This window comes from Spermophilus citellus (genome assembly GCF_964194105.1).
Source record: "Spermophilus citellus genome assembly, chromosome: 4".
Classification (NCBI taxonomy): Eukaryota; Metazoa; Chordata; class Mammalia; order Rodentia; family Sciuridae; genus Spermophilus; species Spermophilus citellus.
Window position 1 is genome coordinate 22,079,641 of NC_138185.1, and position 22,182 is coordinate 22,101,822.

The 22,182-nt window shown below is 48.9% G+C and overlaps 2 protein-coding genes across 7 annotated transcripts in view; one reads left to right on the forward strand and one right to left on the reverse strand.

Moving 5' to 3' along the window:
• Positions 1 to 22,182, forward strand: part of MTCL2 (microtubule crosslinking factor 2) — a 351,820-nt gene that overhangs the window by 289,989 nt on the left and 39,649 nt on the right. The window lies entirely within an intron of this gene.
• The window catches only part of DLGAP4 (DLG associated protein 4), a 78,579-nt gene that overhangs the window by 45,549 nt on the left and 10,848 nt on the right, over positions 1 to 22,182 (reverse strand). For 3 of the 6 annotated variants that reach the window (XM_081292497.1, XM_081292495.1, XM_081292496.1), the window contains one exon: positions 21,030 to 21,270. In XM_081292497.1, the coding sequence (XP_081148623.1) occupies positions 21,030 to 21,270 (241 nt within the window). Of the gene's footprint in view, positions 1 to 11,746; positions 12,904 to 21,029; positions 21,271 to 22,182 lie in introns of those variants that run through there. The other 3 variants (XM_081292500.1, XM_081292499.1, XM_081292498.1) reach the window with 3 other exon arrangements.

Below are 22,182 nucleotides of genomic sequence, written 5' to 3' on the forward strand. Positions count from 1 at the left end.
CTTCTCACTGTGCCTAGCTCAGCCACACCCATGTAGGCTTAATAAACGCTATTCTTTTGCATTCCAAGGAAGCAACATGGCCAGTGTGAATTATCAATGCAAGCCATTCAATAAAAGGCTTCCAAATCACCTACTATGAGCTTAGTGGGTGCTCTCAGGGAGTAAACACCAGCTCTGTGCTTATTAGTATTAGGGACCTTGTAATTGTGCAAAGAAGAGAAAAATAAAAATCTTATTTGTTAAAGCAACCAAATAGATACCATATCTGTTCAGGGAAGTCTTGAGAATTTCCTTAGACAAAGCACAAAGAATAGGATCTTAAGACCCCCTGCTAGTTAGATAACAGCTAATCTTTGAAATACACAGGCTGACCTGTGAGTTTCAATACACCAGCTTCCTGGAACCAACTGAGGAGCAGAGCTGAAAGAAATCCCTGGCCAAGAAATGACTGGGGACTCTAAGGGATGGGGCACAGGAGATCCTACCTGAGGCCACCACCAATTCCAAAACAGAGAAAAGTGAGAAGCCACGGTGCGTGCTCCCCCATCTCTGTCCTCTCTAAGTCCCGGAGACTGAAATCAGGAGGGTAGAAAGGTTTTCGGGACAGCTAGGTCCTGAGAAGAAACACTGGCCACAGTGACGGAGAGTTGAGGTCTTCAAAGTAGAGAGGTGCACTCACTCTTACCTTCAGGGACAGTGAATTGTTCTGTGGAAGCTGGGATTCTTTCCCTGGCCAACACAGGCCAGGCTTGGCTCAGTCCTCACAGCCAAATGGGAGTTTAAAAGGCAGCAGCTCTCCACCTGGGGGGCCCAGGGGTGGGACCACACCCGGGTGAGGCTGACTTCACTGAGGAACTGGCCCACTCCCAGACTGCCCGGCCAGGACGCCACCGCCTGTCTGTAGCCTGGCGCCTCTCCCTGAGGGGCCCCACCCAGCCCCGCCAGGCTTCCCGAACCAGGGCAGGAGTGGGTAGGGATGAGGTCTGCTCCACTCCTAGTGAGGCCTGCTTGGCCTTGGTTCCCTAACCCTTCCCCAGCCTGGACTGGGTCTGAAGCTGCTGCTTCCTGCTTTGCTGTTTTCTTTCACTTTGGTTTTTGACTCCAAAATGAAACTAAAGGCTGAGACGATGTGGGAAAGTTGGTGAGCACTAAGGACTGGGAGAGTTGAACACCTGGCTTCCAATCCCAACAAGAGGGCAGGCCTCAGTTTTCACATTGACAAAATGGGAGGGCGGAACAAAGCTAGGGACTTTAAACATCAGACTTTCCCTTCCTCAGCCCTAACACCACTGGGGGATAAACAGGAGCTGCAGAGATGAGCCATGGGTGACCCAAAGCACCCTGTTAGCCTGTGAGAGGAGGCAAACTCTGGCAGCAGTGTAGACATCCTATTGGTCTCCTGGATTACCTCTCCCCTATCTGCCATATGAGCTCCTTCATCCTGTGCTGACACTCAAAGGTTCAGGCAAACTGGGGTGGAGCAAATTCAGAAGGCAGAACAAATTCAGGGGACCATGTGTTGGCACAGTGAGAGGGGACACCTGCTATGGGCTGCCCTTGAATTCCCAGCCTCAGGGCTGATCAGGCCATCTGCAGCCCACTTGGAACCGGTCCAAACTTCAAACTGACCCTAGAGTATCTATATGGTACACCTAGCTAGGACCACTGCATGGGAATCTGTTTTAGGATATTCCCCACTGGCTGCTTTATCAAATATTTATAAGAGCCCAGAGACAAGAAAAAGGCAAGTAGGAGCCTCCCAAACATTCAGCTGAGGGAAACTGAGACTCAGAGGTAGGCAGGGGCAGTGGCCAAGCCAGCATGGGGATTCGGGAGCTTGGTAATATTTAAATGTCTCACCTGCCTAGCTGTTGCCAAGCAAGTACAATGCACACATGAGAGGCTCATGAAAGACTACAAGTGGGAGGGAGGAGGGTCTGTCCCTGGAGCCTCCTGACCTGTGCCCCAACCTAAATTTCAAACTTTAAAAATAAACTACCTGGGCTGGGGATGTGGCTCAAGCGGTAGTGCGCTCGCCTGGCATGCGTGCGGCCCAGGTTCGATCCTCAGCACCACATACAAACACTGATGTTGTGTCCGCCGAGAACTAAAAAATAAATATTAAAAAAAAAAATCTCTCTCTCTTTAAAAAAAAAACAACTACCTGATGAAAAAATTAGTGTCTTTCCCACCTAGATGCCTGTATAGTCACTATCAATAGATTTGAGGGCTGGGGATGTGGCTCAAGCGGTAGCGCGCTCGCCTGGCATGCGTGCGGCCCGGGTTCGATCCTTAGCACCACATACCAACAAAGATGTTGTGTCTGCCGAGAACTAAGAAATAAATATTTTTTAAAAAAAAAAATCTCACTCTCTCTCCTCTCTCACTCTCTCTTTAAAAAAAAAAAACAGATTTGATATTTCCAAATATCAAAACAGGTCCCAAGGTACCCATAACAGAGTCCCCTCACTCCCTATCTTGGTTCTACTCCTACTTCTGCTCCAATCTATTTCTGTCTTTTGTTGCTTACTTCCTTCCCCGGGCACCTTACTAGGGAGAGTAATCTCCTTGGATATGGGCTGCTGAGCGACACTGGCAAACTCCTTTCTTTCTCCAGCCTTGCTCCCCCTGTAAAACTGTGGGCTGGATTAGGATAGTGGTTTCTTTTCTTTTTTCTTTTTAAAGAGAGAGTGAGAGAGGGAGGGAGGGAGAGAGAGAATTTTAATATTTATTTTTTAGTTATCGGCGGACACAACATCTTTGTTTGTATGTGGTGCTAAGGATCGAATCCAGGTTGCACGCATGCCAGGCGAGCGTGCTACTGCTTGAGCCACATCCCCAGCCCAAGGATAGTGGTTTCTTAACCAAGGAAATGAATTTGAATCTGGTGGTGGAGTGCTTTTAAATATATATACATTTTCAATGTGGTACATATACACAATGCAATACTACTCAGCCTTACAGAATGAAATTATGGCATTTGTAGGTAAGTGAATGGAGCTGGAGAATATCATGCTAAGTGAAATAAGCCAACCCCCCCCAAAAAAAAAAAAAAACCCAAAGGCCAAATGTTTTCTCTTATGATAAGTGGATGCTGATGCATAATGGGCGGGGGTGGGAGTGGGGGTGGGGAAGAATGAAGGAACTTTGGATTGTGAAGCGGGGAGTGAGGGGAGGCGAGGGGGTATGGGGATGGGAAGGACAATGGAATGAGATGGACATTATTACCATATATACGAGTATAATTACACTACCGGGTGACTCTGAACCATGTTCAGCCAGAGGAATAAGAAGTTGTGCTCCATTTATGTACAATGTGTCAAAATGCATTCTATTATCATGTATAACTAATTAAAACAAATTTAAAAAATAAAAATTAAAAATATGTATATGCATTTTCAGAATGGAAAAGGCAGCAATTCGAAAATTTTGGACAAAATTTTAAATGCACAGACTCTCAGAAATAGCAATCTCACTTGCAGGAATGGCTTTTGCAGCTACACATGCATATAGACATGGAGGGAAGGTGCTCACTGCAATACTGTTTATAGCAGCAAGGCTGGGGACAACCTAAAGGTCCCAGAGTAAAGGAACTAACAAGTAAGCAGTAGTCTACTATCAACAAAAGGCACATGCTTATGAAAAAAGGTCATGGACCTGGGTGTGCCCACAGAGGAATAAGCTGCAATGGAGACACATGTTGGTGGAAAAGGCAAGATACAGAGCAGCAGGTAGAGGAGATGCTGCCAGTTGGGTAATAAAAAGGGATTCTATTGACATAGCTGCCCATGTATGCAAAAAATTTCTGGAAAGAAATATCAAATCTGGTGACAGTGACTATACAGGCATCTGGGTGGGAAGGACACTAATTTTTTTTCATCAGGTAGTTTATTTTTAAAGTTTGAAATTTATGTTGGGGAACAGGTCAGTGGTAGAGGACTTACCCAGCCTGTGCAAGGTCCTAGAATTCAATCCCCATCACCAAAAACAAATAGTTTGAATTTTCAACATATATATAAAATAAAAATCTGACTTCTACATACAAAAAACAACTCTAGCAAAATGTAACCAGAAATACCTCCCTCTAGATCTCTGGCATCAGACTCCTAGTGAGCAGGACTCAGGCACCCAGATTTTTTTAAAAAATATTTTTTTAAATTGTTGATAGACGTTTATTTTATTTACTTATATGTGATGCTGAGACTCAAACCCAGTGCCTCACACATGCCAGGCAAGTGTGCTACTGCTGAGCCCCAGCCCCAAGGCATTTAGATTTTTAAGTGTCCTCTGAGAGTATACTGGGCAGCCCAAACACTGCAGGGCTTGAGCAGGGGTGTCAAGGAAAATTCTAAAGATAAACATGGCCTTGAGGACAGAAGGATTTGAAGGTGGCTTTTTTTATTTTTTTAAAGGGGGGGAGGGAGAGAGAGAATTTTTTTAATATTTATTTATTTTTTTTAGTTTTCGACGGACACAGCATCTTTGTTTGTATGTGGTGCTGAGGATCGAACCTGGGCCGCGCGCATGCCAGGTAAGCACGCTACCGCTTGAGCCACATTCCTAGTCCTTGAAGGTAGCTTTGAATGCTGAACATGTACAGTTGACATGAAAGGGGTCCTACCAGGAGGGACTGGGAAAATGAAGTCAGGCTGGTAGGAAAGGGGAAGGAATGTCTCTACTACAGGATCCTGGTTGGTCCCTTTCCTCCTAGGTTTGCTTCCATTCTTGAGAAGGGAGGGAGCTGAGCCAGAGTCCTTTCCAGACTCGCTATCTGAGGACCCACCTTTATTTCATCTCATTTAATATTAAAGGAGGCAGGGAAGGTCCCCAGCTCAGCACATGGCCATAGGGCTCCACATCTGTGCAGACAGTAATCAAATATTTCGAGGCTGCAGAAAAGTCAGGCAAGGATCTTAAGCAAAAGAGCCTTTGGGTGATGTCCCACAGGGAAAAGGAGCAGATGGCTTTCTGCTGAGATGCCCTTCATTACCTTCTTGTCAATAATTAAGTCGTTACCGAAAACCTCTTTTGTTACTTTTGAAGTTCAGTTTTTAGAAATGTACTTCAGCTTTCTTTGCCATCATACTCCAGGCTGAGGGTTCACAGTCTAAATCCACAAACCCAGGCCAAAGGAGTGTGCAGGGGAAAGAGCCCAGGGTAGAGGTGAGGAACCCACGGGTGGAGCCTGGCCACAGCTCAATGTAGTTGCACTATGAGAGGTCAGATACCTCTTCAAGATTCCAAGATTACTCTGCTTGTTAGTGTATCCCCAGGGCTGGCTCAGGAGCACCATACACAGTAGCACTTGATAAATGTTGAAATAAATGAGCAGCTCAGCTAGGGTAAGCCACTTTCTATGAATGAACCTCAGTTTCCTCTTTTAGAAAATGAAGATGACAAGAATAGTAATCACCTCCCAGGGTTATGTAAGTATCTACTGAGATAATGTGGACAAAAGAGCTTTGCAGCTGGATGTGGTGGTGCATGATGTAAACCCAGCTACTCAGGAGGCTGAGGCTGGAGGATTGCAAGCTATAGGCCAGCCTCAGTGAGACCCTGTCTCCAAAAAAAAAAAGGGCTAAAGACTAAGGATGTAGCTCAGTGGACAACACTCACCAAGTTCAATCCCCAGAACCACCCATCCCCGACAAAAAAGTTATTTGTAAAACAAAATGGGCTAAAAAGAATGAGCAAATTTATGAGAAACCATCTTGCAAATGGTAATCAAATGAATTACTACAATTGAGAGAATTGCAGATCACTCTAGTCTACTGTTCCAATGTCCAAATGATATTTTTTTAGGCTGTTTCTGTTCCAAAGGCAAATTACTCCTCTTCAAAACCTTTGTTAAGATTTTGATATGTGGGGCTGGGGCTGGGGCTGTGGCTCCGAGGTAGATCACTTGCTAGCACGTGTGAGGCCCTAGGTTCATCCTCAGCCCCACATAAAAATAAATAAAATAGAGGTATTATATCCAACTACAACTAAAAAAAAATTTAAAAAAATAAAATAAAAGGCCATTACCTACTTAAAAAAAAGATTTTGGTATGAGCCAGGTGGATCATGAGTTCAAAGCCAGCCTCAAGAAAAGCGAGGTGCTAAGCAACTCAGTGAGATCCTGTCTCTAAATAAAATACAAAATAGGCTGAAGATGTGGCTCAGTGGTCGAGTGCCCCTGGGTTCAATCCCTGGTATCCCCCGAAAAAAGAGATTTTGGTATGAAAACATGGTTACAGTTACAATTGTACTTTGCATACAGCTGGGCTCAAAGAGAACCTGCCAAAGCAGACTGGCATATGGATGCTAGGGGTGTTTCTGAAGACAAGGGAGGAAAGGAATGAGGGGGCCCTGGGGATAGGCCTACTATGTGGTTGCTTTGCCTCATGACCAAGTTCACGCTCAGGGGTGCATATGCTGCACAGAAAGAAGAGTATGGCTAGTTGGGAGATCTTGACCAAACCATCGATTTCCTGTGACCAACCACTGCTGCTTTCCACAGTAGCTACTTGATAAGTACCAGTCTTCTCTGTCTTCTGTCAATGCCTAGCTGTAGCCTGAGAAATCAGACCTGGGCTCCATCACCTGGTTCTTCTTTACTAAACACCTTGGGACAAGTCCCTTCCTGCCTCTATGGGTGACTGATTTCCCTGGCTGAGCTAGGGAACACCCTTTCTGTTGGGCACTAGCCAAGAATTCCACCAAGCCCAGTGGTGCACATGTCCACTACTGGACTAGACACACATGCAACACAGCTTTGGAGGCTTCACACACAGCCTGCAGTATAAGCCTGCTGGTATGAAGACCTCCAGCTCCTTTGATTTTTTTTCACCTTGAAGAAATTCTAAGCTGGCACCCAACTCTAATCTTCAGGATCTTCAGAGAGTAGTTTTGTGGGCTTTAAGGGAGATATTCATGTGCCCCTTATCCAACAGGTAAGAATGCTCAGAATCCCTAGGAACCTAACCCCAGAAGTTTCCTCTATAGGAAGCAGAGCTTAACTGTGGAAAGAACCAGGGTTGAAGACAGTCGGCCTTGGGTCAGAGCCACATTTTTCTTATCTGTAAAACAGGGAAGATAAGTCCACCTGCTTCTGGCTTGTTGTACAGATTTCACGAGAATGCCTTTAGAAGCCCTGGCATAGAGCCGGGACAGAGCAGGTGCACAAGAAATGTACTCAGACTACCACTTCCTGCCCCAAACCAGTAACACTCAACGTCTTTCCCTCTGGCCCATCAGGCCCAGGGCTATCAGGGAGCACAAGATCCTCTAGTACTAATCCATCTGCCTCTTCCCACTCCAGTGGGCCCCACCAGAACCATGTCCTCCTGGATGTTTGCAAAGCCTCCTCCCTGTCGTCATTTTTATTCATTCCAATTCACCTAGCCTGATTCATGTAATCAAAAGTCCTCCAGTTGCTCTACTCCTGTTCTAAAACCTTCCATGGCTCCCCAATGCCTCTGCTCTTCTGCTGATGTTCAAGGTTGCCTACAATCTCCTGGTTCCGCCTAGATTTTCCATCCAGCGCTGTGAGGCATCAGCAAAACTAGCACACTCTAGTTCTCCAAATCCAGGCTTACCTTCCAGCCCCTCCTCCCTCTGCCTCCAACAAACCATTCTTCAGAATGCCAGCTCCACCCTCTGCCTCTGCAAATCCAGCCCCCTCAAAGGGCTCTTGTTTCCTCTGGCTCACACTCACTTCTTCCTTCTCAGACAATGTCTTTCCTCAGCAGACGCTTAATTACAGACTGTCACACAGTCTCTCATAATTGTAGGCCTTGTCTCCAGTCAGACTATAGGTTCCCAGGGGCAGAAGCCTTGTCTGTTCTCCTTTCTCTCAGAAGCTGGCCCAGGCTGGAAGGGCAGGCTCCTGGTAAGAGAGTGCATCTCAAGCCCAGTTCTGCTGCAGGCTGGGTTGAGCCTAGCTCCAGCCACTTGGGACCACTTCTCTTGTCCTGTGAGGAAACTTCACTGGCCAAAGCAGACTTGTGAGCTCCAGTTCCCCACCTTGTGATCCAAGTTAGCAATGCACAGGAGTCAAGGAGACCTGAGGGAGGCGGAGCAGTGGCTTTAGCCTGGCCCTGGCATGGTCTTGTTCTGTGATCCAAGCCATGTCCCTTGAGGGAGAATCCAATCCCTACCCAGGCCCGCTTTCTTACCGTGAAGCAAGAAACAATCATCTTTTAACTCTAGAATTCGAATTTTATTTGTCCTTAAGGCAGCTTTGGTTTCTTGAATGGGTGGGTGAGGAACACAGCTGATTCCAGCTCAGGCTGAGTGAGGAAAGGCAGCCACAACCAGGACTTGATAACGCAGGAAGCCAAGAGGTAATCACACCACACACCTGAGCAGCCTCATTAATTCCTGTTGATGAATGGCCTTCACTCCTGCTCAAGTGTTCCATTCCATAGCCCTCACTCTGGCCAGGTCTGACAGTGTCTGCTGCCAAGGCCAAGCCAGGGAAGGGAGACTTGCTTCTACCCAAAACAAAGATAAGGATAATGATGACTGCCATTTTTTGAGGGGTCCTTATTACATGAATTCCCATCCTCACAGCAACCTGTGAGCTAGGTATTTCCATTCCTCCATTTGACAGAGAAGAAAACTGAAGTACAGAAACCAATCAAGGTCACCCAGCAGGGACAAGTCAAGCTGTCATAAAAACCCAGGATACCCTCAGTGCCATTTTTCCCAGAGTGCAGCCAATAGGCTCTCAGCCTAGAATACTCCAGAGGGCTGTTATAAAAATTTGACACATGCCCCTAAACCTGCAAAATGAGAATCTCTGGAGATAGAGCTCAAGAACCTTAACTTCATAAAGACAAGGACTCTGAACTTTAAATAAGAGGAAACTGAGGCAGAGAAGTGAAGTAATCTGCGAAGGTGAAACTTTAAGCCAGGTAAGAGCCTAGGACTGAACTGACAGCTGGATCCCAGTGCCAGGTGAGACTTCCTGACAGTGTGGGACTCCAAGGGAAAAGAGGACAAAGGGGGAGGATACCACACAAATAAAGCTTGCTTTCCTGCTGCAAAACTTTCACCTTCACTCCTTGGGGAGTGAAGAAATTCATACAGAACCCCACTGTAACCTTTCCCAAGAGCCCAGCAAGACACATTCTGGAACCCATCAGAGCTTCTGGGAGGAAACCCTGTAGTGTGTGGTGTCTATAACCAATATATTTCTGGCAGTGGCCCTCAGGGTGCATCTGGTTGCTACTCAGGATGAGAAAGCTAGGGGAGGTGGTGACTCAGTCCCCACCAAGCCTCAAGTTAGCCTCCTTTAAATCTGAGATGAGCTCAGAGACCAGGAAAATGTCTGGAACAGATGCCAGAGAAGGCGGCCTGAGGGACAGGCTACCAGGCAGAAGCAGTAAACTTGGAGGAAAGCTGTGGGCTGCAGAGAAAAACAGACAAGCAGTATGGGCTCCAAGCCTACCCTGAGCCTAAGTGGGATCCAGAGTAGGTCCCTATCCCACTCAGAGCCCTCTATTCTCCATGCACTTGTGAAAGAGGGAGTATCCAATGGTTTCTGACTTCCTCCTGGGACTATTGTTGAGGAAAAGTAGTCAGGAAAGAGCCTGAAGGTTACACAATGCCGTACACAGCCAGAGAGATTAGAGGGTTATTCCTATTATTACTAGAAGAGTCAGAAGGTGCCTTCCCTGTTACCTGAGCCCCAACCACCAGGAGGGGAGAGGCTGGGCCTTTGTTTTATTCTCACAAAGAAAAAAGTAACCCAGATATTATTGGGAGGGGAGAGTTCACATTTATCACTTGCCTACTGGGTACCAGGTGTGTTATATATATATATATATATATATATATATATATATATATATATATATATATAATCTCATTTGAGTCTCAGCACAATCTTGAGTATAAATGATTATCTGGAGTCCAGATGAGGAAACTGAAGCTCAAAGAAAGTAACCTGTCCAAGTTTACATAGGCAGTGAGTGGTGGAGACCGATTAAAACCAGGTGTCTGTGGCTCTAAATCTCATACTATTTCCTCTCTGGAAAAGCTGTGTAAGAGGCAGAGCATGCCTTGTATAGAGACTCAGCACAACTGCCACCTCCTTCTTGAAGTCCTTCTGATCCCTTTGCCCAGACAGGACCTCTCTCCTCTGAAACCCTACAGCATGGCATCAGCATACACGTGGCATCATTCAGCCCATTTTCCTTGCTCTGTGATTAAGCGTACTTTTAAAATGTAAGATGAGGCACAGTTGCAATGCCACCCAATATCTTCATTTTCAGCAGAAAAAACAGAATTCCAGAGTCACATAGCATTTTGGCTTCAGAGTCAGGATCAGAACTTTGGCACTCTGCCTGACAGAATTTTAGGGATTCCATTATTTCAGTCAGTCTTAGGACAAGCATTCCTATTCCCATATTATAGATTAGGAAGCCAACACCCAAGGGAAGGTACTGACTGAAACCTCTGTGGGTCCTTGGCCCTTCTGGCCCTCATAGCCTCATCTCTAAGACTAGGGAGCTACAATAGCTGGTCTGATTCCCTGCTCTAAAGTTCTAGGACATCCTAGGGTCCCTGACAGCAAACTCCAGCCCTCTGTGGAGCCTTTCTTTGTGGGGCCTTTGTTCTCTCACTCTACAGTGGAAGAAGGAAAAGTAGCCATGGCTCCCAACCACAAAGTTTGTTTCCAAGTGCAACTGTCCCATTCTTAAACAATAATGAGATGGCACATGGACAATCCAACTGTCCCAAGCAAAGACATCTATCTGGACACACATCCTCCTATCTTTACAAACCAGTGAAAAGCAACCAGGAATTGAGGCATAAATAAGGGACAGACATTTCTCTGCTCTCAGAGAGCAGATGTATTTCTGAACAACCAGGTGGTAGTGGAGTGGTGAATAAAGAACCCTGGACTGTGGGGTCCTGGGCTAGATCCCTGTCCCAGCTCTGGCAGATATTAGCTATGTACTCTCAGCAAGCTACTCCCCACCTCTGGGGCTCCATTTAAAGATAGGCTGATAGTTCACAAAGCATGTCAGATGTTTCATTTGTTTTTCATGGCAACCCTGTGAGGCTAGCACACACAATGATTCCCTTTTTAGAAATGGGGAAACTGAGGCTTGGAGAGGTCAAAGGTCTCACTCAAGGTCACACCTCCTGAAGCTGGCAGAACCAAGGCTCCAGAGGTCTTAGACAAACTCAGTATTCAGAGGTTGCCCAATTAAGAACAATTCCTCCCCCTATTCATCTTGAATCAAGTTTCAGCAAGACCAAGTCTCACAGATCCTTGTTCATCTACCCATTCTGGTGGCCTGCAAAGTTCTGGCCACAAACCTGACGCCACAGCCCAGCTGCCTAGGAGGCCGCACCCCCCTGCAAAACTTCATTACTCAAGTTGGTAAGAACGCAGCCCCCACCCCCAGACAATCTAAATAAACGCCCAAGTGATATCACATCCTGCTGGCTTCAAAATAGCCCAGGCCTGCCCACAAGCGATCAAAAGTGCCAGGCCATGCAGGGCCAAGCCCGGTGCGCCCTCCACACACACACTCAAGCAACTAAAGCAGAAGCCTCAGAGCAGGAAGGCCCCTCTCCCTCCTTGCCAGACAGCCTGGCCCCTCCCTCTATGATCCCTTTGCCGAAGGCCACAGAGCCTTCTTGCCCCAGCGCCAGCCCCTGCCCCAGCGCCAACCCCAAGGAGCCTCAGCCGCGGCCAGCCTGCGGGACGACTCCGACTCTGGCCCGACACGGACTCCCCACCACTCACATTGCTTCAAGAGCTCCAGACACAAAGCCATGAGGGCCGGATGGGGGTCAGAAACCCAGAGACCCGGCAGAAACAGAAGAAGGGAGAGGGAGAGACAGGGAGCAGAGAAAAGGGGAGACAGGGGACCAGAAAGAAAGCAAGAGGGGCCAAGAGCCCCGGGCTCAGAGGGGGGCCTTCAGCGCCAGAGACATAGCGTGGTGAGACCTCCGAGGCAGAAGTGGGGCGCAGGCAGAGCGAAGCAGGGGACCCCGGTTCAGAGAGAGAGGTGGGGGTGCTCAGAAGCCTGAGAGAACAAGGAGAAACAGCAACAGGGAACAAATCCAGGGAGGACAGGCTCTGAAGTCAGCGGGCTGGGAAGATACTGGGGGTCCCAAGGATAGCCCAAGGGATCTAGGAAGCCCTGCCGGATATGGGGGGCACCCAGAAGAGGGAAAGCCCCGGGGGAAATAGGGGCTCAGAGCAGGCAAGACCCCAGGGAATGGGAGTACAGATTGAAGGGAGCACCCCCCGGAGGATGTGCGGGAAGCTCAGGGGAAGCCTTGGGGACAGTGGAAGTGTTCTAAAGGAGAGGCCCCGAAAAATCTGGGGGCGCCCAGGAAGGGAGGCTGGGGGATGAGAGGAGCGCTTTGAGGGGGACCCGAGATCGGGGAGCGAGGGAGGGGCCGGGTGGGAGCGCGAGGGCAGAGACAAAGAGACAGCGAGCCAGGGAGAGACAAAGCGGGCACAGCGGGGACACGGGCCGGAGGGTTGGCGACCGGACAGAAGGACGGAAGCGCGTGGGGGGGCGGAGGACGGACGGGCGGACGGACGGACAGACGGGAGGAGGGCGGGGGCAGGGCAGGGCCGGGCGGGGGCGGCGCCCGTCTCCTCGCGGGGCCGCGGCTGCTCCGGGCGGCGCTGGGCGGGCCCCGGGCGTCCGGGCTGAGGAGGCGGCGGCGACGACGTGGACCGGACAGACGGACGGAGTGACGGACGGACTGGCGGCAGCTACGGCCAGCAGCGGGCACTCACCCTCCTCCCTCACGCGGCCCGGCCCGAGGCTCCGGTTTTGTACGCCCGAGGGGCGGGGCCTCCGGGTTAAAGCCCCGCGCCGGCTCCGCCCCGCCCCGCCCCCCGCGTCAGCCGCGCGCGCGTCGCCCGGGACTCCCGGGCTGGCCGGGGGCGCGCGCCCCCTCTCGGCAGGTGGCCCAGCGGGCGCGCGCGCGGTGGGGCGGTGCGCAGGCGCGCAACTGGGCCCACGCCCAGGCCGGCCGGGCCTGGAAGGGAGCTCGCGCCCACGTCGGCATGCGCATGCCCGAGCTGGGGGCTCCGCCCCTCGATTTGCCCAGCCAAACCGGTTCCATCTGGAACGCGATGCGTTCTTAGTGCTGGAGGTGGAGCGGGCGGAAAGGCACACTAGTTCGTCCTGGTGTGTCCGGGAATTCCGAGGCTCACAGAAACCCGCGTAAGGTGGCGTTCTCGCCCCTCACACATAGTCAGATTAGCCCGCAGGTCCTATACTTTGCTTCCTAGGTGAATCTAGTTGCCCACTCCGCTCCACCGGTAGCTGTGTGCACTTGGGATCGTGGAGATGGGTTCCCCTGGGCTCCAATCTCGGCTCAACCACTTGAAGCCAATGTGACCTTGGACCATTCAACTTCCCTGCTCTTTCCTATCCTCATTTAAAAGAAAAAGTCAAAAGTACAGCTGTGTCTATTACTGCCCCCACACCAGCCAGTTCCCCGTGCCCTTAGCGTCCCTCTCCTCTTGCAGTCCAGGTCCTTTGCTTCCCTGCATACCTCAGGTCGCTCCTACCGTAGGTCTGCCCACTATCACAATTTCCCCCCTACGATGTGCTGAAAAATGAGAGAAGAGTCATAATTTATGTACTCAGCACCCAGTATGCACTCAGAAGCGTCTGGGTCCAAGACTTGGTGGAGCCCAGTGAGGAAGCCTATCTTTTGCCCTTGGGCTTTCTGTGGAGAAGTGCCCCATTTCAACAGTAAGGAATTTTGGTGCCTCATCACTCATTCTGGGAAGGCCTCATGGATTCACCTATTCCCCTCTGACCCTATGGATTCTCCCCAGGTTTTACTGTTCCTTGCCTGAACACCAGCCTCTCTAATTCATCCTGCCCATGTTGCTACATGATTCTCCTGTGACCATATGTACTTCTTTACCATGACCTTGGATCCGAGCCCCCCTCTATAGGACAAGGGAGAAAAGGCTTTGAAATCAGGCAGACTCAAGAGGAAACAGTTCCTTGACCTACTTGGTGGGTGACCTTGGCTGTATGTTGAGGTAACTGGGTTAAATCAGGAATGGCAGATATGGGTAGTTTCTGGCCACAGCAGACATCACTAATCAATGGTGGCACACTTATCTGCTTAACTAAATCTCAGTCCTGAGCTTTGAGGATCAGAAATGACACAAGAATTGAAGTCCGGTTGCAGTCTCTGGTCATGATGGTCTTTGAGGTTCCTTTTAGCCCTGATACTCGGAGGATCAGATGGGTTGAGCTGACAGGAGCCTGCAGTGTAATAACCCGAGACTGGGGAGGGCGGGCTACAGGGTAGACTTAGGGGAGGAGGTTGACTGGAGGGGTTTTGTGAGCCTCCCTTCCAGTGTATTCAATGTTGGGAGTCGGGGGGTAGTGAGTCAGAGAAGAAACCAGGAGAGTTCTGGGGATTGGGAGAAGGGGCAAAGGGAGGGCAGATCATCCTGTGACTTGGTGACAGATAGGTACACAAACACAAACACAAATAGCCAATGTAAGGCCAGGGAGGGGTATGTATCTGCTCAGAGTGGCAGAGAAGAGCTGAAACTAGAACTCGGGGCCCCTGAGCAGGGAACAAGTGTTTCCTGGGCCTGGAAGCTATCCCAGCTCAGCTTCAAGACTCCTATGGCCAGGGAGTAACCCCAAGTGTGTGCACCTGTGTGTATGTGTGTTCACATATGTGCACAAGTGTACACATACACAGATGCAGAGGATGCTATTAGCAGGAGCGGGGGTGCCACTCAGCAGCCCTCTACCATCATGCTTGTCGGGCCCCTGGATAATGTCTCAGCTTCCAGTGTGATTCAGAGGGAGTGGGAGAGACACAGAAAGGAGGGTGGGGAAGGCCAGAAACTGAGAGGGAAGGAAGGAAGAGAGGGTGGGGGCTGGAAAGAGAGGAGTTGGGGAGAGAAACAGGCCAAGGGAGAGACAGAAGGCAAAGATGGATGGGGAGGGGGAGGAGGTGGGGAGGGAAGATGTCAGAGTAAGGGGAGGGAGGCTTTTCTCTGTTCTTCCTCTTGGAGGCCTAGAGAGAGGAGAGGAAGGATGGGGGGGGGTAGACTGTGGGTTACAGCACCTGTGTTCCCTCCCAGGTGGTCCTCTGGCTGGGGAGGGGCACAGACAGCAGCTGAGCTGCTGCTTCCCCCTATTGTCCCAGCTGGAACTGCCCTGCCTGCCAGTCACCTGCCAGAGCTATTTCTGGAATGTGGAATCTGGGTCAGAAAGGGGGAGGGAGGGGTGGCAGTGGCAGCCCTGGCAGCTGGGAAGCCGGCCAGCTCTGAGTGGGTGGGTGGGCCCTCACATTCTGCCAGGTTGTCACTGCCTCAATAACCAGTCCTCACCCACGTCTCTCTACCTGCCTGCGTCTGGTCTGTGTACGTATGTGCTCACATGAGAGAGACAAAGAACTTTCATGCCACTCAGCAGTGTGGGGCTCAGAATAACCCTGTGTGTGTGGTGGGATGTGCTAAGGGATGACTCCCTGGAGACCGATATTGAGGAAGGAGGCCTTCTGAGCACGGAGATAGTGGCTGAGAGAGGGTGGGCCTGTGTGTGTTGGTTACCTGCGTGGAAGAAGGTGATTATGGGTAGGGCTGCCAGGTAGAGTTGTATAAGTTTTATGCTGATTAAGGATGCCATGCATGGGTGGGGGGTTGCCGTCCATAATATAGACATAATCAAGTTATAGAATTATGATGACAAATTCCTGGCAGATGGAAGTAATGGATCTAATTATAACAGAAACTGTATATCATGACCCCTGTTCGGCAGATGGCAGTGAAGTGCCTGAAGAAGGAGCACCCTTTCTTACCTCAGTACATAACTGCCACATGAGCCAGCTGCAGTTCCAGTCACAGACTTAAAAATGTGGTGGCTTTGGTTTTCCCTGTGGGGTACATGAGTTCACTTGTTTGCATGAGGGGAAGAGAGGGTAGAGGAAGGAAGGGCAAGTTTGCAGTGGTCTGCAGTGGGTGCTGAGGGGAACCTGGGAGGGCAAATTCCAGTGTACAAGGTTTGGAAGGGGGGCATGGGCCCTGGAGGAGACACATGTACAGGTGTGTGCATGCAGGTGTATGTTCATGTTAGGTATATATGTATACATATAAGAATATCAGTATGCACATGTTTTTACATCTGTTTTCATACCACATACAGGTTGAGGAGCACAAGACTTGATATAAGTCTATAAGTAGGTCTATACGGGCACATGTGTCTGGGTAGCCGTGAGACATTGCTAAATGATACCTTCTTAACTACCTTGATTTGGGCTAAAGCCTCCAAATGGAGAATACCTGGAGCCCCACATTTCTATATTTAGTGTCCACAGCTGTATCATACATATGGGATGTGCTGGGGGTGTTGTGATTGATTGGATTATTGGCCTCAATTCTCAGCTCCTATTTGTAGTCACGCTGTTTGCTGTTACCACAGTTGCTTTCACTAAGAGTGGAATATATTTTACTGGACTTTGGTTTTGGACTCATGTAACTTACTTTGATCAACTGGATCATAGAGAAACTTGAAATGTGTTTGCACAATGAGGTTGCCTTGAATATTTCTGCCATTACTATGGGAAGAACAAGCCCTGGCTAGGACACTGATTCCAAAGCACCCTTTGGTCCCAAGATGTAGGACACTTAGAGCAAAAACAGCTGACCTGCAAACTCATGAATGAGAACAAATGCTTATTATTGTGTGCCGTTGAAATCATGTGCTTGTTACACAGCATCACTGTGATAATAGTTGACTGATACAAATTGGTACCCAAAGTGAAGTGTGATAGCAATAAAAACCGAAAATATGTTGCATTAGCTCCAGGACAAAGTGGTGAGTAAACAGTGAGTGAAATGTGATAAGGGGCTTGAAAAAAGATTCTCGGGATTATGTGTGGGTCCAAACTCTTGGTGAAACTGTCATCTACAGTAATTTGAGGAGAACAGATAGATTTGGGAAAGATAGTTTCCAGGCAAAATGTTGAAAGCAAGAGCTGACTCCTTTTAGCTGCTTTTGATAAGCACAAGAAAGAGAGGAATTCACAAAAGAAATGGCCAATCTGTAGAGAGTATTTAAATAGAGAAGGCCCAGAACTTGCTGAGCTGGAAAATAAGTCTGTTAACTGCAGTTTCTCCAGCCAGTAAATCATTCTCAAATTAAGATACAGCCTGGGGACAAAGATCAAACTAAGGTTAAGATACTAGTTAAGATACATAATGGGAACCAAACCAAATTCAGGGTGTGGTTATAACACCTTTTATTAACACTCCCAGGTACCACTAGATGGTACCTGGAGTACCATCAGGTCAAGAGAGCACCCAGAAAGCTTAAGGGAATGGTCTCGAAGAAGTCTACTATACCTAAAGAAGGCATAATTAAGTCAAGAGGTCGTGGCATGATTCAGACCTAATTGTGGCTGTAGCTTTGGCACATGGAGTACATAGAAAACCTATACTGTGGGCTGGGGTTGTGGCTCAGTGGTAGAGCACTTGCTTAGCACCTGTGAGGCACTGGGTTCCATCCTTAGCCAAAAAAAAAAAAAAAAAAAGAATAAAATAAACGTGTGTGTGTGTGTGTGTGTGTGTATGTGTGTGTGTGTGTATGTATATATATATATATGTGTATATATATATATATATATATATATATATATATATATATGACTGAATTTACTTTAAAAAAAAGAAAGAAAGAAAACACATAGTGTTTGAGATAGGTGCATGGATAACACTGATCAGCCTAGGTTAAAGGAACTGAGATCGCTCTAGATGTGAAAAAAACATTTAGCTCCAGATTTCAGGTATGAAACAGGATATGGAAGGTGTTCAGCTGCCCAAAGAGTATATTTTCCATTACAGGAGATATTCTAGGAATATACCCTATCCCACAGTATTTGCCTGACAATTTGTTGAGAATTACTTCTGACTTGCCATGAAGCAGTGAAAAGGAGTATGAACTGTAGTTAGACTGTCCCTGTTTTACCAAAGTATGTTGTGCCCGCAGGAGGGCTGGGCTATGAGTAGATGACTTGGTTTTTTAGATAATAGGTAAACTGATCAAGAGGAGCCACATCCAGACCTGACAAAGGTCATGAGGTCTTGACGCCATGATTGGATGAAACTCTGGGGGGTTTGTGGATAGTGTTTTCTGTGTGGGAGGGTGTGAATAACTGTGGCCAAGAGAGTGGACTATAGCAGATTGAATTATCATTTTTATTTTGTATTTTGGGGTACTGGGGATTGAACTCAGGAGCACTTGACCACTGAGCCACATCTCCACCCCTAGTTTGTATTTTATTTAGAGACAGGGTCTTGCTGAGTTGTTTAGCACCTTGCTTTTGCTAGGCTGGCTTTGAACTCGCGATCTTCCCACCTCAGCCTCCCAAATCACTGGGATTATAGGCTTGCACCACCATGCCTGGCCAGATTGAATTATTGACCCTGGTTCTTTACCCCTGTCTGTATCCACATCCTTTGCCATGTAAGTACTGTCTTACACAAGGCTGAGAGGGTACTTCATCCTTTGACTTTGAGCTCAGTCATACGACTTGCTTAGCCAATAGGATGTTAGCAGATGTCAGACAAGTCAGGGCCTTGAATATTCTTGTGCAGCTGGTTAGGCTTGCTTTCTTGCCTTCTGCTACCACTATAAGAACATGCCCTGGCTAGGCCACTGATCTCAGGAGGGCTCTGGTCCCAGGAGGAGAATGGGAGATGTGGAACACAGCTGTCCTAGCTGACAAACTTGCAAGCAAGAAGTTAATGTCATTGTGTTGTACTGACTTTGTGATTGTTTGTTATGCAGCATTACTGAGGCAAAAGCTGACCAATAGAGGGGCCTAAACAGTTGTGGGACATGTAGCCTATCATGTACCTTCAGTCCATTCATGAGTAACTGGGGTTTGAGGGAACTGGTGAGTGAAGGCTTATTTTCAGGGAACTTCTGGGGATGCTGTTTGTCCTTTCAGGCTAACATTATGTTTAGAGAACTTCTCAGGTATGTGAGAATGTGGGGAATGTGATTCTTTACCAGAGGCTCTCATGGGACTGCAGCAGAGTGCCTGGGAGAGACTGACAGGAGTCTTCCTTGGATTTGGAGGCCATAGAACCATGGTCTCAGCTCTGGCTTGGAGACCCCTAAAGAGGAGAGGCTGGCAGGACTACCCCTGTTAGCAGGTCTAGAAGGAAGGCTATAGCAGACCAGTCCATACTTCAATGTTCCACAGGGACAGGGCCCTCATCTTCACATGGTTAAGTGATCATGAAGGGAGAAAGTAGGACTGGAATTGTTGTCAGAGGATTCTGCCCCAGATGCCTGGCTAGCAGGCCAGGGTCCCTAGCAAAACGGCTGAATGGAACCGGGCATGGTGGCACACACCTGTAAACCCAGTGATTCAGGAGGCTGAGGCAGAATATTGCACGTTCAAAGCCCACCTCAACAACTTAGTGAGACCCTGAACAACTTAATAAGATCCTGTCTCAAAAAATAAAAAGGGCTGGGGGTGTGGCTTAGTGGTAAAGTGCCCCTGGGTCCAATCCTCAGTACCAATAAATAAATAAATAAAATAAAAAAGCTGAGTGGGGAGGTGGGGACCAGAGAGAGAAGCTGAGGGAAAATAAGAAGGAGCGGAGTGAAGGGCATGGCCTGCGTCAGGAAAGAAGACCCAAGGAAGGCTCTTCAGGCCATGGGTCAGCACCTGTCATTCAGAGAGTCCCAGCGCCACACAACACCTGCCCCATCTGCCTTTCCTTCCCATCCCACCTGGAGGAACCAGAAATAAGCACTGGTGAACAAGGTAGAGAGAAGACACTGACCACCATCCAGCTCTCCACTGGGGGCTTCCCAGCCCATGACTGGCCCTAGCCACAGGAGCTGGCATTTGAGTTGGACGAAGCTGAAGTTGTAAAATTGGATCAGAAAGGATTCTTAGTAACTGAAAAGGAGACTGATCCTAAAGTTCTTAAAGTGACCAGAAGAGCTCAGGGATTTGCTCCAGGTATCACCCAGGGACAGGGCAGGAAGACCCGAAAGGGTTTAGAGGGCAATAGTCAGGGCAAGTTGTTTCTTGCTGTGCCCCCTACAGAGATCAGCTCATTTAACCAGTAAATTGGTTACCTGTGTGTAGAATAGCTGTGGGATTCAAGTTCATTAACTGACACCAAACACTGACTGAGCCCATGAAACGGCCATCTCTTCTACAACAATCCAGCCCCAGTTGCCCTGATTGTCAGGGAGCAAGTCTGACTAAGACCCAGTAACCAGGGTCACACTTGTCGCACTCCTACCACAGAGTGTTTAGGTAGAGCCTCCTGGCTCCTTCATGATAGGAGGGTGACAGTGAGCTTTAGCTCCTCAAGAGCTCTCTGGGGGTCTGGCTTATATCTCCAATTTATAGATGGGGAAACTAAGGCTCAGGGAGGAGAACTGCCTACCTAGAATAAGCTCAAATCTCTCTCTTCTCTCTACTAAACCAGAAATGTTGCTGTGTTTTCTTGGTCTTTTTCTTGGACTTTTCTATTATTGCACGGCTAGCTCCCTCACACAGTGTTCCTTCCTCCTCCCATCACACATGGGTTATCTTCAGAGGAGTCAGAACAAGAATCAGGAAGAGTGGCTTCTCCCTGATTGTGTGAGAGACCTGAAACTCCCTATGAGAAGGCTCCACACAGATCTGCCCTCTCTGCAGGTCCTACTCTCCCAAAGATTTGCTTCCTTAATTAATCCCAACAGCAGGCCCACTTCAGTTAGCCTGCCTACCAGCATCAGGCTGCTCGAAGCCAGGAAGCCACCAAGGCCAGGAGTCTAAGCACCCCCGACCCCACCCAGTCTGCTTCAGCCACCCTTCCTTTGAGCTCCAGTTCACCAATCCGTGGGAAGCACCGGGCAAGGCCTTCTGCCTTCACTCCCAACCATGCTTCCCGGGGCGGCCAGCCCACTGTGGCTTCCTCCCACACAATCCCCCAGACTGGCCCACCAGGCGTGGTTCCTCTCGAAAAAACAAAATACAACAACCCCCATCACCGCCATACTCACTTGGAAGCGTGCGGCTGTTGCTGAGGCTGCCTGTGCTGGGCGGAGGCGAGAGGGACTGAAGGGAGACACTGTCCTCCTCCTGCGAGCAGCCTGCCTGGATGGCCCGCAGGTAGCTGTGGCTGCGGGAGCGGAAGTAGCTGGGCAGGGGCAAGTCTAGAGCCTCCGCCGCTGCCGATTCGGCTTCGCTACAGGCGGATTCGCAGGCTGCCTCGTACTGGTCACTCAGCTCTGCTTCCCGTACCTGTCCAGGCAAAGGCAGGCGTCAGGTCCAGCTTTGCTCGTTGTGGGGGAAGGGATGCTTGCTGGTCGTTCAGCTGCAGGGCTGGACAGTTGGTGGGCCTCACCACAGCCCACCCCTCCTCCCACGTCACTCCGAGCCCTTAATAAATGAACAGCTCCTCTCACCTCTGTGGTCCTCAGTTTCCCTGTGCCTACAGCGAGGGGAAAGGGGGACTATTGCAGGATGTTAACTAGATTCTAGCTTGCTAGCATGTCCATATTGATCAGCCAGTTTAAGTTTATATCGATTCAGGGTGAAAGAAGTCTATCATCAATTAGTAATGTCCACCTTGGATATTGGCATGGGGTCAGCAGTAGGTGTGCTGGATATTTACCATTTTATCGTGGGATTTATTCATTTTACAAGGGGGGAAAATGCCAAAAGCAAACCCAAACGAAAATGAGGGGCAGTGAAGGGAAGACATTTTTCAGGGGCACCAGGGAGGAAGGAGCAGAAGCAACCCTCCAAATATAAATTAGGGAAAGTTACTCTAGCCCCAGGATACAGAATGGATGCTGGGGAGGGTTCTGGAATGGAGGCAGAGGCCAGAAACGAAGCTGATGCAATAGCCTGGGGAGTAAAGATAAGTCTGGAATGAGGTGGTAGCAGTGAGGATTGATTAGTGACGTCTGCCAGGGACTGTATTGAGAGTGAAGGTGGGTATGCTGTTTGCCATCTCACATCTAGTTCAATCTCATCAGATGGGTCCATTTCCTCCAGAACTAGGACCCTGCACATCTGACGCCGGGGGCATGAGCATAGAGGGCTCTCATACATGCACTCTCTGAGGGTTCTAGAATGGTTTTCTGACTCAGGACACGTGTCTCAGGATATGTTGGTAAGTGGAGACCACAATATAAATTGGGGAGTCAG